The 16,178-nt window shown below is 38.2% G+C and overlaps 1 protein-coding gene across 50 annotated transcripts in view; it reads left to right on the top strand.

The window, feature by feature from the left end:
* The window catches only part of RIMS1 (regulating synaptic membrane exocytosis 1), a 436,905-nt gene that overhangs the window by 300,818 nt on the left and 119,909 nt on the right, over window positions 1–16,178 (top strand). For 38 of the 50 annotated variants that reach the window (XR_013960390.1, XM_080664335.1, XM_080664331.1 and 35 more), the window contains 7 exons: window positions 2,434–2,546; window positions 4,634–4,764; window positions 5,326–5,497; window positions 5,623–5,776; window positions 6,830–6,901; window positions 14,077–14,233; window positions 14,954–15,079. Coding sequence is in view for 49 of the 50 variants with exons in the window: in XM_080664335.1 (XP_080520461.1) it covers window positions 2,434–2,546; window positions 4,634–4,764; window positions 5,326–5,497; window positions 5,623–5,776; window positions 6,830–6,901; window positions 14,077–14,233; window positions 14,954–15,079 (925 nt within the window). In the remaining variant the exon portion in view is untranslated. The remainder of the gene's footprint in view (window positions 1–2,433; window positions 2,547–4,633; window positions 4,765–5,325; window positions 5,498–5,622; window positions 5,777–6,829; window positions 6,902–14,076; window positions 14,234–14,953; window positions 15,080–16,178) is intronic. The other 12 variants (XM_080664336.1, XM_080664362.1, XM_080664327.1 and 9 more) reach the window with 2 other exon arrangements.

Genomic DNA, 16,178 nt, shown 5'->3' with positions numbered 1-16,178 from the left:
TCTACATGGGCATTAAAGACACTCCTGATGAGAGAAGATGACAATGTATGCAATAAAGTATGGATACATAATGCAGTTTTCGATGCAAATGTGGAAATGACTCAAATACTTACTTTGCCATGGATTGGCATTACATTAATAATACATGGGCTTGATCACCAAGTGTTATTGTGTAACCCAACTTATAGAAATATAAAATGCATGGTGATTTAAGGAGAAAACAAGTGATGGTGGTTATAAAGAGATAGAAAATATATGGGTGGGATAAGCAATGATCTAGAGATAAGGTTAGTATATCAAGTGCATACCATCATGTTATGCATACCTGCTAGAGATGAGACCAGATTTGGTTTTGAGTTTTCTGATAACCAGTATACAAATGGAAATGGAACCAATTGCATAATTTATAGTGTTGATATGCTTTAAGAATTAGCTGCTGTAATAATAAAAACAAACTGATTATTAGAAGTACCAGTGTTCTTGTACTGAAACTCCCCCAAATAATATTATCTTAAGGAAAATTGATAAAAGAGACATAGGAACGGAGAATATTATAGCACTGTTTCTTATAGTTAAACATCTTTGGCAGGCACAGAATGATGCTTTGTGGCTTAAATTAGACTTTATAGGATAGAAAAAAATTGTGTGGATAGCAAATCATTAGCCAATGGTCCATGAATAATTTTATCAATAAAGCTAAACTCTGAATGGCTGTGGGTTCAAGGTTATACTTACTGGAGTAACAGCATTATATAGAAATTTTATGCTGCTGGTTGTGTCAGGGTACACTTAAACAGTGAGTTGGGACTAGAGAGTTTTCATTTGGTAAAGGGGAGAAAGGGCCTCATGGAATGGCTGAGTAGAGAGCCAGCCTCCTCCACAAGAAGTAGGGAGGAGCAAGACACTTGTGGTGAATCATAGAGACAGCATTCTCAGACTTTCAAGAGATCCATTTGTAAGAGCTAAACTGAGATAGATGGTAAATCTTATTTTAAAACAGTGATGAATTCCAGGCTTAGATGTACTCACAAATTGTATATGCATACATTTTAATTTGATTAAGGATAGTTCAAAACAGATGATCCTTTAGCCAAGATAATTGACATAACGGGTACCATCTTTCTCATTAAAAGTGTGAAGCCTTTTACCTACATGTGAGATTATGCAAGAGCCTAAACTATATCTCCAAAAAATGTAGAAAATCAATACTTATAAATTGAAGCAAATAAATAAAATATTTGATTATATCCTTTTAATTACCTGTAAAATAGGCGGTTAATCAAAGAAGATGGCATAAGTTTCTACAACTATCTAATTGAAAGTAGGCTCTGCTGTTATTATTGGTATTTAATTCTGGTTTTATACAAATAACATGCATTTAACATTTTATAAAACTACTAGGGGCCCAGTGCACAAATTCGTGCACCTGAAAGGAACTGTGGTGCCATGAGGCTGCGGTGGGCACAGGGGTTGGTCTCAGCACATCCTCCACACCCCCGCCTGGCCCCTTCCGCCAAGGCCCCAGGTCCCCTGTCTGCCCGCAGCCCTGCCCCTGCCGCCACCACTCCCACACACTGACGGTGCTGCCCCCACTCACACCCACTGACAGCACAGAGCGATTTGGGCTGGTGCCAGCAGTGGGTGCAAACAGGGCTGGCACTGTCGATGTAAGTGGCAGCTGCTGCTCCAATCACGCCTCAGGAGCAGGGGGAGGTAGAGAAGCCCTCAGGGGTGATCAGGGCCGGCAGTCACCACTTGCACCTGCTGATGGTGCCAAGCGATCAGGACCAGCACCGGACACTGGCAGCAGGTGCGAGCGGTGGCTCTGGTGCTGGTTACAGGTGTGAGTGGGGCTGGCACCCGCAGCAGGTATGAGCAGCAGCCCTAGCGCTGCCTGCGGTAGCAAGCAGGGCCAGCACTGGCAGTGCGTGCGAGCAGCAGCTCTAGTGCCGGCAGCAGGTACAAGCGGGTGCGAAGGGCGGCTGCTGGCACCAATTGTCCCTCAGGAGCAGGGGGAGGTGGAGAAGCCCTGAGGGGCGATCAGGGTCAGCAGCCACTGCTGGTAGTGGGTGCGGGTGCCGGGTGGGACTGTGGCACGCAGAAGCAAAGAATTTTTAGTAACCACAAGAGGCTCGTCCTGATGACAGTGACCGGCGCTCTGCCTTGGTCTGGCACCCCTGCTCACCTGTTCTACCATCCCCCGTGGCCGACACCTGCCATGTTCCACACTCTGCCACCTACTGCTGATGCTCGCCATGTTTCGCGCATGCCCCCTGGTGGTCAACGCACGTCATAGAGACCGGTTGTTTGGTGTTCCACCTTTCGGTCTATTTGCATATTAGGGTTTTATATAGATTTTCACCACACATATGGTACAAATGTGTTACTGAAAATTACTTAGTTGTTTTTTTGTTTTTGTTTTTCTCATTTTAGGTTCAAGTTCTTTTGAATCTCAGAAGATGGAAAGGCCTTCCATTTCTGTTATTTCTCCAACAAGTCCTGGAGCTCTAAAAGATGCCCCGCAAGTCTTACCAGGACAACTTTCTGTATGTATTTTTTATACATGGTGAAGACCATTAGTATTTGCTCACTGTTCTGAGTCTATCTTAAAAAATGTATGGCTTTTTTTAGTCACTTAACACCATAGTCAACATCAATGCATTTTTCATGCATTTTTTTAGATCATTCTGTTGTTTATATATTGATTTGAAAATATTTATTGAGTGCTTATAATGTACCAGATGTTCTGAACATTAAATGATAACTAACCTAAGTAAATACAATATCCATTCTAGTTTGTCTGTTATACAAAAGTTTCTGAAGTAAGTAGTTGGTTAGACATAATCAACTCAGCAAATTATGTGTCATTTACTTAAAACCTTATGAGCCTGGAGATGGAAATATTTACATTTAAAAGTATTCTTTTTAACTTCTTAAGACATTTGGTGAAACTCATTATGCTGATACCACGCTGAAAAAGCTATAATTTTCCTCACTGTTGCCTTATTGATGACCGAGGAAAAGCTGGATAAACTATGGATAAATTATGAAAACTCCCATCTTTGTAGATTATGGTAGAATATTGGACATTTGTATAAATAACTAAAAGAAAATGTTGCTTTAAATTATTCTATAAATATTAGTTGATCTTTTTCTTTTATAAAATATGGATTTCTGTAATCTGTTTTTGCCACTCTTCTCATGGTTTTAATTAAAGAAGATAACTGTAAGCTTGCTGTTATTTTAAAATCTTTCTTAGTTTTAACTTGATATATTAAATAACTTTGTTGAGTCTTATATGTTTATTTTAGTTTCCCTGCCATCTTTTCATTTTCATTGTATGTGTAAATCTCTCATACACTCCACCTGTATTTTAAGAGGAATAAAAATCCATTTTGGTTTTATGAAAAACACATCTCTGTGATTAACTGGGAACAGAGATATGAATTCATTCAAATCTGTGTTTGAATCATTAATCTGCCCCTTACTGTGAAAAAACAATCCCATGGTAAATTAGCTTATCTGCTTATAATGACTCTTAAATATGTTCCAGTATATACCCATTAAACAATTACATTTTTATTTAACCATAAAACCAAAACTGACATCAAAATTTTAAAACAAAATTAAAGTTAACATTGTCTGCTGCCAACACAAATACTATATTGGCTGCCAAAGTCCTGGTTCTTAGGAGTCTAACAATAGCTCAGTTTGTCATTTTCTCATTTTTCTTTATTCAAACTATCATGAAATCTTAGGAGAAATATCTATATTGGGCCTTCACTTATTCTGAAGGCATCATTTATGTATTACATATCCCTTTGTTCTTTTCCCCTTCTCTCATGAAAATTAACCTATAATAAGTTAATTGTAAAAATTAAATGAGACAAAAAAGAAAACAGCAGTAACTGGTGTAAAATAGACCTACAGTAAATGTGTTTCCTGATCTCCCAACTCTCTTGTACATATTGTTCCAAATATCAAATCTCAATTTTAATTCATCTACATATTGGTACTACAAAACACATTTAGGCACACTATAATTATTAAGCACTTATAACCACCAACCACTTTCATTTGTCATTTAAAAACAAGAATGGCCCTGGCCAGGTGGCTCAGTTGGTTGGAGCATCTTTCCATACACCAAAAAGTTGTGGTTTTGATTCCTGGTCAGGGCGCATACCTCCGTTGGGGGTTCAGTCCCCAGTTGAGCATATATGGGAGACAACTGATCAATATTTCTCTCTCACATCCATGTTTCTCTCTCTCCCTTCCTCTCTCTCTAAAATATCAATAAGATTAAAAAAACCTCCAGTGAGAATTAAAAAAAAAACCCCACAAGGATAATAATTTTAAAGTCCGCTACTTCCCTTAAGTTTTTATAAAATTTTTATCATTATTTTCATAGCATGATATGATATAAGAGAATATAACACTGCAGTCGTAGACATGTTTAAAATGCATGAAGAGAAAAGTCAAGTTCTAAGTGGTTATGCTTTCAAATTGGTATTGTTTTTCAAAAATAATATATATAATTCAATTAAAATTTTTTTATTAAAAAATAATTTTATTATTCTTTTATAAATTATAACTCATTATTTTTACAAATAATTTCTTCCTTCATTGCTCTTAGGTGAAACTGTGGTATGATAAAGTGGGACACCAGCTGATTGTAAATGTTCTGCAAGCAACAGATCTGCCTTCTAGGGTAGATGGGCGGCCCAGGAATCCCTATGTAAAAATGTATTTTCTTCCAGATAGAAGGTAGTGAATAATTTTAGAAAAATATGCAAAAATCTTTACTTACAGAAAAGGCAGAATTTCCTTTCTTGGTTATAGTTTTACTTATTTTGTAAAGCTTTATTGAGATAAAGTTGTTATGCTAAAAATTGCACATATTTAATGTGTACATTTTGATGAGTGTGGACATTTGCATACATCTGTGATATAGTTTTAACATTTAATAGATAATTATCTAAGGGAATAAAGTACATTATCTCATAAAAGCAAAGCCCTCAAACTTTGTATTTAAAAAAAAAAATGATCTTCCAGGTTTTAAGTTTCCTATTACCTTAATTATATACATATTAGTCTTTGATAGCTACACATCATTTAAAACATACCTCTGTATGTGTTTACCTATAATCATAACTACTGCTTGCATTGTAGTTAAAACAAGAATAGCATTAATCTCTACAGCATTTTTAGGTTTTTATATTAAAAGAAATGAATTAAATCCCAATAGCAGCATCACATGTAACTACAGTAGGTGGCAGCATATTCTTGTTTTTGCTCTTTCATTTACAAAACATACTTATTTTTCAGTGATAAAAGTAAGAGGAGGACCAAAACCGTAAAGAAAGTACTAGAACCAAAATGGAATCAAACTTTTGTCTACTCACATGTACATCGTAGAGATTTTAGAGAACGAATGTTAGAAATAACTGTGTGGGATCAACCAAGAGTGCAAGAAGAAGAGAGCGAATTTCTCGGAGAGGTGATGTATACTGTAAAGATTCAAGTCAAATGCTTATTCAAGTTTTTGTGATACGCATTGCTTATGATTGCCTTTTAGATTATGTTTGGTAAATGTGCTTGCTTAATTTGAGAATGCCCTTGCAGATCCTCATAGAATTGGAGACAGCACTTTTAGACGATGAACCACATTGGTATAAACTGCAGACACATGATGAATCTTCACTACCTCTGCCTCAGCCATCACCTTTCATGCCAAGGCGACACATTCATGGAGAAAGCTCCAACAAAAAACTACAAAGTAGGTTAAAGGTCTTTTTAGTTACCAAAATTAATTATGTTGTAATGAGATTAAATTTCAAGATATTTTCTCAAATGCCTATTAGAGATCAGAGTATTGGAAAAGTATTCATTTATGTAAAGGGACCTGGCAAAACTATTTTCTACATTTTCCCAATGAATATGATATATACAAAACAGAGTAATTCCAGAGCTGAAAGTTGAAACACTCTGAATTGTAATTCTTTGCCCAGTACTTATTCAGTTGTTGATTGGTTAGGTGATGAAGTAATTTTTGTTGTTATTAATGGATTGCTATATATGAGCAGCAACCTCTTAAAAACTTTATAGTTCCTAGGTATTTTTAGTATTATTATTCCTAAAAAAAATAAAATGAACATATAAACTTTGTTGTTTTGCAACCGGTGATTGGGAAAAACTATTTTTTCTGGACATATCTATTAAATTTGAATTATGACTAAATCTCTCATTCAATAATTGAAACATAGATGCTTCTCTTTGGTAATATAGAACCAAATTGTTTTCCTCATATAATTAAATATTTCATGTTAGTGCTTCTGTGATCAAGCATTTCCTCAATATTAATGTTTAATGCAGTGTAATGGCTAGTTCTGAAGGCTAACCATGCATATTTTATAACGGGCCCTGATGTCCTTGCAATAATCTGAGCTCAATGGAGCTCCAGCCATGACAGGTCGCTTTGAACCTTTCCACTCATCCTCCTCAAACTGCAGAGGAGGGCACTTCACTGGATAGAAAACAGTGTATGCACTTTGCAATAGGCTTTTAGCATAATGCCTGAACTAAAGAATAAATTGAAAAGTCAAAATCTTATTCTATGAAGTCCCCTCCCTTCTATGATTTTATGGAGGAAATACCTAGAAAATGTTATCTTTGGAGAACAAACGTTACTTTAAAAATCTGCTCATCCTTTACTTCCAAAAGTATTTAGTAGTAATGTAATTAGCTGGAATTTTAAAGAACTGTGACCATGTCATTTACATTTCATAAACCAACAAGACAAGAGGTATCTGTTTGCCTTATTGTTGTGCAGGATCTCAGCGAATCAGTGATAGTGACATCTCAGATTATGAGGTGGATGATGGTATTGGAGTAGTGCTTCCAGGTGCGTGGGTGACGAGCATGACCCTGTTTCACTGTGCGTCTGTGCTTGTTTCACTGTCAGTCTCCAGATGTCTTTGGGATACTGAACTGGAGATAGAGCACAGATAAATCACTATTATATTATTCCATGGTGACTTGTGTTCCAAATTACTACGAACATTTAAAATTGACTAGCCGCTATTCATTGAGGTCCCCACTTTTTAAACTTAGGTTCTTGCTTGGAAGCATGGCTAGCTGGGTTTAAATCATTATTTCACAATGCTGTGAGCATAACTGAAAAAATTTTCATTATGAAAAGATATGGTTAATTTTCTTTTTTAAAAAATCCATTTTCTTATGTTTTATCTTGTATATCTGTGATTTCCCTTCTTTGGTTTTGAAAATAGTGTAGCTGTCCATGGAATATATTGAGAAGGGTGCATGGCAGAGTTTAAAACTGCATGTGGCATGGCTTAACTTCTAATGCTTTTGTGATGTGTTTACCCCTGATTATAACTAGAATGTGTATGTATGTTTTAAAACAAGGAAATGCTTTAGAAAGATTCATTTTAAGTCCACAATTTTTTGTCGTATAAGTCAGAAAATTTTTTTGTGGCACTGTGGAATTCAAATCTGTTTTTCATCTGACTATTGTCAGAAAGTGAGTAAAACCAAGTGGTAAAGGATTATTTTCTTAGCACTAGTCCTGTACTATTTCCTTGATTCACTAATAAAAAGTAAGGAAATATAAAAATAAGAAATTAAAGAAACAATCTTGGGACATATAAATAAGAATTATTAAAGGCATTTCTTTAGGACAATGTTGACATATATTCCCTTAATTTATGTAATTTCTCAAATACAGATGCACTTAATTTGAGGGTGATGCTTTTGGCAAAGTAAACAGACAGATTCCACACTAGTGACTAAATTCACAATTTGGAGAGATACTTACAACTTCATTAAAACTAGGAGAAAATTATAGAGTTCTCTAAAATTAGGTTTTAGTTGCTTTCATAATTCAGAGAAAATACAGTATTTAATCACTGTATTAAAGAAAAATATTTCTAAAAATCATAAAGCTGGTGGTGCACACATCTACATACTTAGTTATCACTCTTGACTATCAGACCATCAGTGAGAGTTTAAAATAATCTTGGATAATAGTTGGCAACATTTAATATTTTGTTTTCTTCTTCTTTGTGTTTATTCCTAAAAAGATAACACATTCTCCACAGAAACTTTAACACAAAGTTTAACAGACTATTAGTTGTTGATTTTTTAGGAAATTGAAAAGTGAAAAGTGATTGTATTTTAAATCCATTGGCATATTTAAATAAGAATCAAGTTACTCCTTGTAGGAAGTCATCAAACTTTTCTAAAAATAATCTTGACTGTTAACCAGCTTTAATGGTGTTGTTAACAATTCATATATATATGCCTAAGTTAGCGACTGTTTGACTGTTTGACCATTCAACCATTCAACCAGTAACTACAACACACACTGACCACCAGGGGGCAGATGCTCAACACATAGGCATGGAACAGACTGATGAATCTCAGTGGAGGGGGAAAGGGTGGGAAGAGATTAACCAAAGATCTTATATGCATACTAGAGGTGCGAAGCACAGATTCATGCACTGGTGGGATCCCTTGGCCTGGCCTACAGGGATCAGGCCAAAACCAGCCAGTCCAACATCCCCCAAGGGGTCCCGGATTGTGAGAGGGCACAGACCAGGCCGAGGGACCCCACTGGTGCACGAATCAGTGCACTGGGCCTCTAGTCCTATCTAATAAAGAGGGAATATGTTAATTGACCATCACTCTGTCACAAAGATAGCTGCAGCCACAGCTGAAACCAAGTTTCCATAAGGAACCTTAATGAGCAATCAGCAGGGACCTGAGGCTATGCCCTCCCTCACCCCCATAGGGCTTGTCAGGGGACCTCAGGATGCTACCACCACCCCAGCGCCAGGCTTGGGGACCTCAGACCATGCCCCCCACCAGGTGGGGCTTGACAGGGCACCAGGCCGGGGAACCTCAGGCCACGCTCCCCGCCCCAGCACTGGGCCAGGGGACCTGAGGCTGCACCCCTCTGCCTGGCTGGGCTTGACAGGGGACCTCAGGCCGTGCCCCCCACCCAGTGGGGCTTGACAGGGGACCTCAAGGACCACCCCCAGTGCTGGGTTGGGGGAACTCAGGCCGCGCCCCGCACCCCAGCACCAGGCCGGGGGACCTCAGACTGCACCCCCTGCCCGGCGGGGCTTGATGGGGACCTCAGGCCCCACCCCCTGCCCCAGCACCCAGCCAGGGGACCTGAGGCTGCGTCCCCCTATCTGGCTGGGCTTCACAGGGGACCTCAGGGCATGCCTCCCACCTTGGCACCAGGCTGGGGGACCTCAGGCCACACCCCCCACCCAGCGGGGATTGACGGGGACCTCAGGCCCCACCCCCTGCCCCGACGCCAGGCCGGGGGACCTCAGGCCATGACCCCCACCCCAGCACCAGTCCAGGGGACCTGAGACCATGCCCCCTACCCAGCGGGGCTGGATGGGGGACCTCGAGGTATGCTTCCCGTCCTGGTGCTAGGCTAGGGTACCTCAGGCCGCGCCTCCCGCCTTGGCACCAAGCCGGGGAACCTCAGGCCACGACCCCCGCCCCAGCACCAGGCCAGAGGACCTAAGGCTGTGCCCCCCTGCCTAGCTGGGCTTGACAGGGGACCTCAGGCCATGCTCCCCACCCAGCGGGGCTTGACAGGGGACTTCAAGGTGCACCCTCAGTGCTGGGTCGGGGGAACTCAGGCCACACCCCTCCAGTCCAGCGGGGCTTGACGGGGGACCTGAGGCTGCAACCCCCTGCCGGTGGGCCTTGATGGGGGACCTGAGGCTGTGCCCCCCTCCCGGTGCCAGGCCGAGGGACCTGAGGCTGTGCCCCCCCACCCGGCTGGGCTTGACGGGGGACCTCAGGCCATATCCCCCACCTGGCGGGGCTTGACGGGGGACCTCAAGGCATGCCCCCTGCCCCAGTCTGGGCTGGGGGACCTTAGGCCATGCCCCCCGTCCTGGCGCTGAGCCAGGGGATCTGAGGCTACGTCCCCTGCCCGGCGGGGCTTGACAAGGGTGGTACTGGCCAGGTCTGGATCTAGCCCAATGCGGGTGGGGGCCGGCTGAGTCTCAAGTGATTTTGAGGCACATGTGGGTGGGCAGGGACTTGACGCTGGGTCCCATGGTGCTCCCCAGACTCTGACAGGAGGAAGGTTTTCATATACATTTTACTAATTTTCTTTCATCTCTGACACTTCTATTATAGAGAAAGGGCAAATAGCAATATTAAATTATTTCCTCTAATTAATCCCCTTTTAATGTGCACGAATTTCGTGCACCGGGCCACTAGTATAAATATAATTCACTTCTGCCCTAACCGGTTTGGCTCAGTGGACCTGAAAGGTCCCAGGTTCGATTCCGGTCAAGGGCATGTACCTTGGTTGCAGGCACATCCCCGGTGGGGGGGGTGCAGGAGGCAGCTGATCGATGTTTCTCTCTCACTGATGATTCTAACTCTCTATTCCTCTCCCATCCTCTCTGTAAAAAATCAATAAAATATATTAAAAAAATATATAATTCACTTCTATGGCTGATTCTCACATTTATTCAGCTAAAAATTTTGTATATTTTATGCTGAGGCAAGATAGTAAATGAATTAATAAATGGCCAATTTAATAAATGCTAAAAGGGGGAGTTCCTTCTTCTTTCCCTGAAAGATTCCATGGACAACAGCCACAATGGGTGTTATAGGACCCACTAAAGATGGCATTAGTATTTGGATACCACCAAAGAACACTGAGTTCTAAATATACTTATATTCCATAATGAAATATGCCATGTCATGGTGTTCTGTAACTTCTAAATTATCATTTTAAAATATTCATTTTTATTTAACATTTAAAATTCAATGAGGGAAAATTTTCATAGAATATAACTAATAAATTACATAAACAATAATTAATAGTCCATTTTATAGTCCAGAGGTCTCTTTATAAATTAATAAAGGAAATAATACAATTTATTTATATTTTCAAGTATACTCTTTATTGCTCAAGAATAAGTATATGGTACCTCCTAAAGACTATGTGTGGCAAATAGAATATTGCAACCCACTCAGGGCTAAACATACATGTTAAAGAAGAAAGATGAGCATATGTAAAATAAGGGCAAGAAGCTAAAATACAGTCAAAGGATAAGTTAATGAAAAGTGTGTTGACACATTCTCATATAGAGGTTAATTACAAATGCATTTCTTAGCATCCAATATAAAGAGAAATCTATTTAGATATAGATACCAATTCTACATACTTTTTTTCCTCATATGTTTTAAAAAATGCACTCAGAAAAGTTTCTATCACAGCCACCCCTTAGGTAACTTGCTACTACCTTGGCTTTTCTTAGAACCAGAGTTCAGTGCTCTTGTTTGGTGCTTTGGTACCTTTCTCCACTGAGGGAATCTAAGGCTCTGAAAGAAGTTGAGGCCTACAGAACTACATCTTATTAATTTTATAGTTATCATAATGTTATTGTTATTTAAAATAAGTAATTTTGGCAGCATAAGAAAAGCACAAATAACCATTTATGTAGTGCCCTAATCAGAGGCAAGACGTCTTGCAACCTCAACTTTTCAGGGCATTAGGCAAGTTCAGAAAATGAAGAAAACCTCTAACTTTTAACTTTCAGCAAACTGAAACATTGAGCTATGCATAAAATAGCAGTTCTCTCCCACCTTTTTCTGAAGGTAGAGTACATGTTGTCAACCACAAATGAAACATAATAAGAAAACTAAATTGTTTTGTAAAAAGCAGACAAGAACTACGTATGCATATTAGAATAGGATAAAAAATACATTAATTTCTATATAAAGACAAAGAACCCAAGACAAAAATTAATTGTACCCTTTTAACAACAGCAAGACATCCAAATTCTCCGAGTTATTCATAATAATTATACCAAATTGGAAATTTCTACTTATATGCCTTGAATATTCATTGAACTTTTGAAATGATGCTCTCAATTCAATATTGAGCCTCCATAATTGTTGTGTAATTGATACCAAATGTTATTAAAAGATACCAAAAGTTAATTTAAAATGTTTAACTAATTTAGACTTTGGATTAAATATCTTTAAAAACAGCCATCATCCCATATAATAAAAGCCTAATAGGCAAATCAACCGAACTGCAGAAGGACTGGCGGAACAACTGGTCACTATGACACACACTGACCACCAAGGGGCAGAGGCTCAACATAGGAGCTGTCCCCTGGTGGTCAGTGTGCTCCCACAGGGGGAGCGCTGCTCAGCCAGGTGCCAGGCTCACAGCTGGCTAGCGCAGTGGCGGTAGCAGGAGCCTCTCCTACCTCTGTGGCAGTGCTAAGGAGCAGTGAGCCAAGAGGTAAGGAGCAGCAAGCAGGTGGGTGGTAAGGAGCGAGGGGTCCAGGACTGCGAGAGGGATCCCGGACTGCGAGAGGGCACAGGCTGGGCTGAGGGACCCTCCCACACCCCCCAACCCCCCAGTGCACAAATTTCGTGCATGGGGCCTCTAGTTTTTTATAATATGCTACAAAATAATTTCATTAACTGTAAATTGGTCTCTTTTCTAGACTTACTATTACAATTTATACATCTGAACAGCAACAAAGAAACTTTTATGCATGAAACTCAAAATAATAGCTTAATTGCCATTATTTTTATTATAAAATGAAAATATATGAAATTATAACATTTTTAGTTATATTATTTGGTTGTTATACTGATATGTTTAGAGTGACAAAATGGTTGAGCTTCTTTGGTCTCAATATTGACAAACTGCACTTTATAAAATGCTAAAGACCTAGCTTCTCAGTTAAGCTTAGTCAAAATATCATACAATCACAAAAAAAAAAAAAAACTGTTGAAGAATTTTAGTCTTCCTTTAATAATGATGTTTTATGGCAAATGGGAGTTATTAATAACTAAGTGAATAACAGTTCAGGCTGCCCAATTAAATGTAATGTTTTCATGGTTCATGGACATTTTATGTAGTTGTAAATATAATTATTTTTCTTTGGCCAGAAAATTTAATATTTTACTTTTAATAAGAAGAAACAGCCGAAACCGGTTTGGCTCAATGGATAGAGCGTTGGCCTGCGGACTGAAGGGTCCCAGGTACGATTCTGGTCAAGGGCATGTACCTTGGTTGCGGGCACATCCCCAGTGGGAGGTGTGCAGGAGGCAGCTGATCAATGTTTCTCTCTCATCGATGTTTCTAGCTCTCTATCCCTCTCCCTTCCTCTCTGTAAAATATCAATAAAATATATATATAAAAAAAAGAAGAAACAGTGACCCTGTTAAAAAGTGTAACTAAACTGCTACTATAGATTTGAGATTACTTTTTATCTTAAAATTAAAGATAATATAAACAGAGAATGACTTTTAGAATGTATTTTTAATTGAAATTATATTAACTATTAATTATGTTACTACTAACACATTTGTGGGATAATTTCAAAAGTCTGGGGTAGATTTGATGATTGCTTCTTTGGGAGAGTTAATTCTCTCTGCGTTACTGTCATAGTCATCTCCACCAATACATTGTTTTCGTTTGAAATTTGCAATATTATCTGTGGTTTGCAAAATTCACAATCAGTATTTGTAATAGTGAAGATCTGCTACTCTTCTTTGTTAATTAAAATTGGAATGAAATTATTTTCACTTACCTATTAGTGAATTTATCTGAAACTCAAAAAAAATTTGGAAGAAAAATTTAAATAGTATTTAAAGAGACACCAAATTTCTAAGCATTGACTTGTATATCAACTCTAGTTTACTGTCAAGTTCTTGATTTGTGTTGCAATAACATTACTAACTCATTCATTCTTTAAATTAAAATCGTATCTCAACTCATTATAATGTCTGAGGCATCAACTGTCATATTTATTTATATTCAGTATCTTCATGGTACCTTTGAACCAAACTGTAACCTTTTCCTATGCATGTATCTGTTACACTCTTTGTACATACACGTAATAGCTTTGAAGATATGGCTAATAGTACTGATTGCATGTCATTTATCTTAATATGTCAGTGGCTCCTTAGATATAATTTGCTATCTCCACATTAACATTTACATTATAAAATACTGACTAATTTTTTTGTGTGTACTCTTGTCAGTAGGTTATAGGTCTAGTGCTAGAGAAAGTAAATCTACAACATTAACTGTGCCAGAACAGCAAAGAACAACTCATCACCGCTCACGCTCAGTATCTCCTCACCGCGGCGATGATCAGGGAAGGCCGCGTTCACGTTTACCAAATGTGCCATTACAGAGGTAAGGTTGGATATGGGCTACGTGTTCCTGACAGTACTTTTTTATTATAACATTATAAACTACCACAGGCTTCTGTCTGAAATGAAATCATGGTTTGGGCAATAAAATTATTTTTTTTCAGTCATTTGTAGGCAAAAGCCTTTTTATTCATGGCCCAAAGTTCTCTTCTTTCATCCCAACATTCTGTTCATTAATCTCAAGAAATTTCTCAAGGAGTGGAAGAAGTTTATGTCCCAAGCACTGTTTTTGAATAATTCTCTTGTATTCTGCTTGCTAGTTGTCTCTTCTGTTAGGAGAATGGTAATGAATCAGATGTGTGGAGGAAAGTGGCAAAGACAATGAGATTAAGAGGAGGAATATACTTTTTAGAAATTTAGGATTGTCTTTTTGAAGCACATTAAATACTTGGAAAAGTGTATAAGTTATAAGTAATATATTGCTTTATTTCCTCTGACCCTGACTGAAATTTTAATCAAGTAAGCAGATAAACATTATGGTCCTTTTTGATAGAATTGCAAAAGAAGGTTGGAAAAACAGAGCATTCATAGAGATGTGTCTTTAAAAGTCACTGGTGAAATAGTTATTTGGTTATGATCCCAGTGCTTTTCTAGCTATGTCAGTTGTTTGCCAATTACTGTCAAGTCTTCCCTGTTAGTCTGCCTGCCTGATTTGGGAAGATGATCCCCTTTGATGCATATGGATTTTTTGTAATAATTTTAGGAGTTTAGATGAAATTCATCCAACGAGAAGGTCACGTTCTCCAACCAGACACCATGATGCCTCTAGAAGTCCAGTTGATCACAGATCCAGAGATGTGGATAGTCAGTATTTATCAGAGCAAGACAGGTATTTGTTTAAATTATGATCTCAACATTATACATCATTTGCTCTTTTTTAATGTATAGTTGATATCTTGGCATAGTACATTAGAGAGTAAAAGTAACTCATCACTCAAAACTGAACTTTTCTAACTTGGCTAATATTAGATTGTCATAATATAGGGCAATTTTTAAAAAAATCAAAATGTTATGTTTAGCTACTTTCTAATGTTCAGTTTATTGTTGATTTAGCCTATATCATAGAAGTGAGCTAACATAAGCAATCTTCAAATATTTTATATTTTGTTGATTGTAGCCTTTAGGTTGTTTTTATGTAATTATAAAATTATGTATTTTATATTATTAAAATTTTTAGATGCGAGTCATCTGAAGGATAGATAACATTGCAGTTTCTGTGAAAACATCAATAATAATATTTTTATATACCTACTTTTTATCAAATATATTTCCATAAAATGTCTATAAAGTAGAAAATATTGAGATGAATTCTTATGAAAAAATATATCCTGGACATAATTACTAAAAATCTGCATTGTGACTCTCTACATACCCACGGACTTACTTTCCAAACTGACCATACCTGTAATAAAATGTCTGACCACAAGCTCAGGATATAATTTAAGGTTTTATAATACCCACCTATTGAATATTCTCTTCTGTCTTTTTGAAATGGAGAAACTTTCAGGGAGGAGTAGGGGAATGATAGCAATGCTAATGGTTGATTTTTTTGCCATGTAATCAAGGATACAGAACTCAGGTAGAGCTTCTTACCTCCCTAATTGTCATCGTACTGTGGGAGGAGGTGCATTACCTTCAGAGGGAGAAGTTATATTGGCTACTGGGACAGGAGCTGCTCTGAGGAATAGGATTCCACACTGCTCAGCTTGAGTTGGGTTGAGTTGAATGAGGGCCTCTTTGTCTACAATCGCAGAGACCACCATGAATTTAGGTGAGGAGGGAGAAAAAGGACTTCTTGCCCAAGGCATTCAATAGAGTTGAATTAATTTGAATATATAAAAAGTATCACGTTTAAAATATAACAATCCTATTTTAATATATATACTCTTGGTTTGCTAAGGCAAAACATAATATGTAGTACTGTATTT

This window comes from Plecotus auritus, assembly GCF_963455305.1.
Source record: "Plecotus auritus genome assembly, chromosome: 4".
NCBI lineage: Eukaryota > Metazoa > Chordata > Mammalia > Chiroptera > Vespertilionidae > Plecotus > Plecotus auritus.
This window is presented reverse-complemented; position numbering and strand designations above follow the sequence as displayed.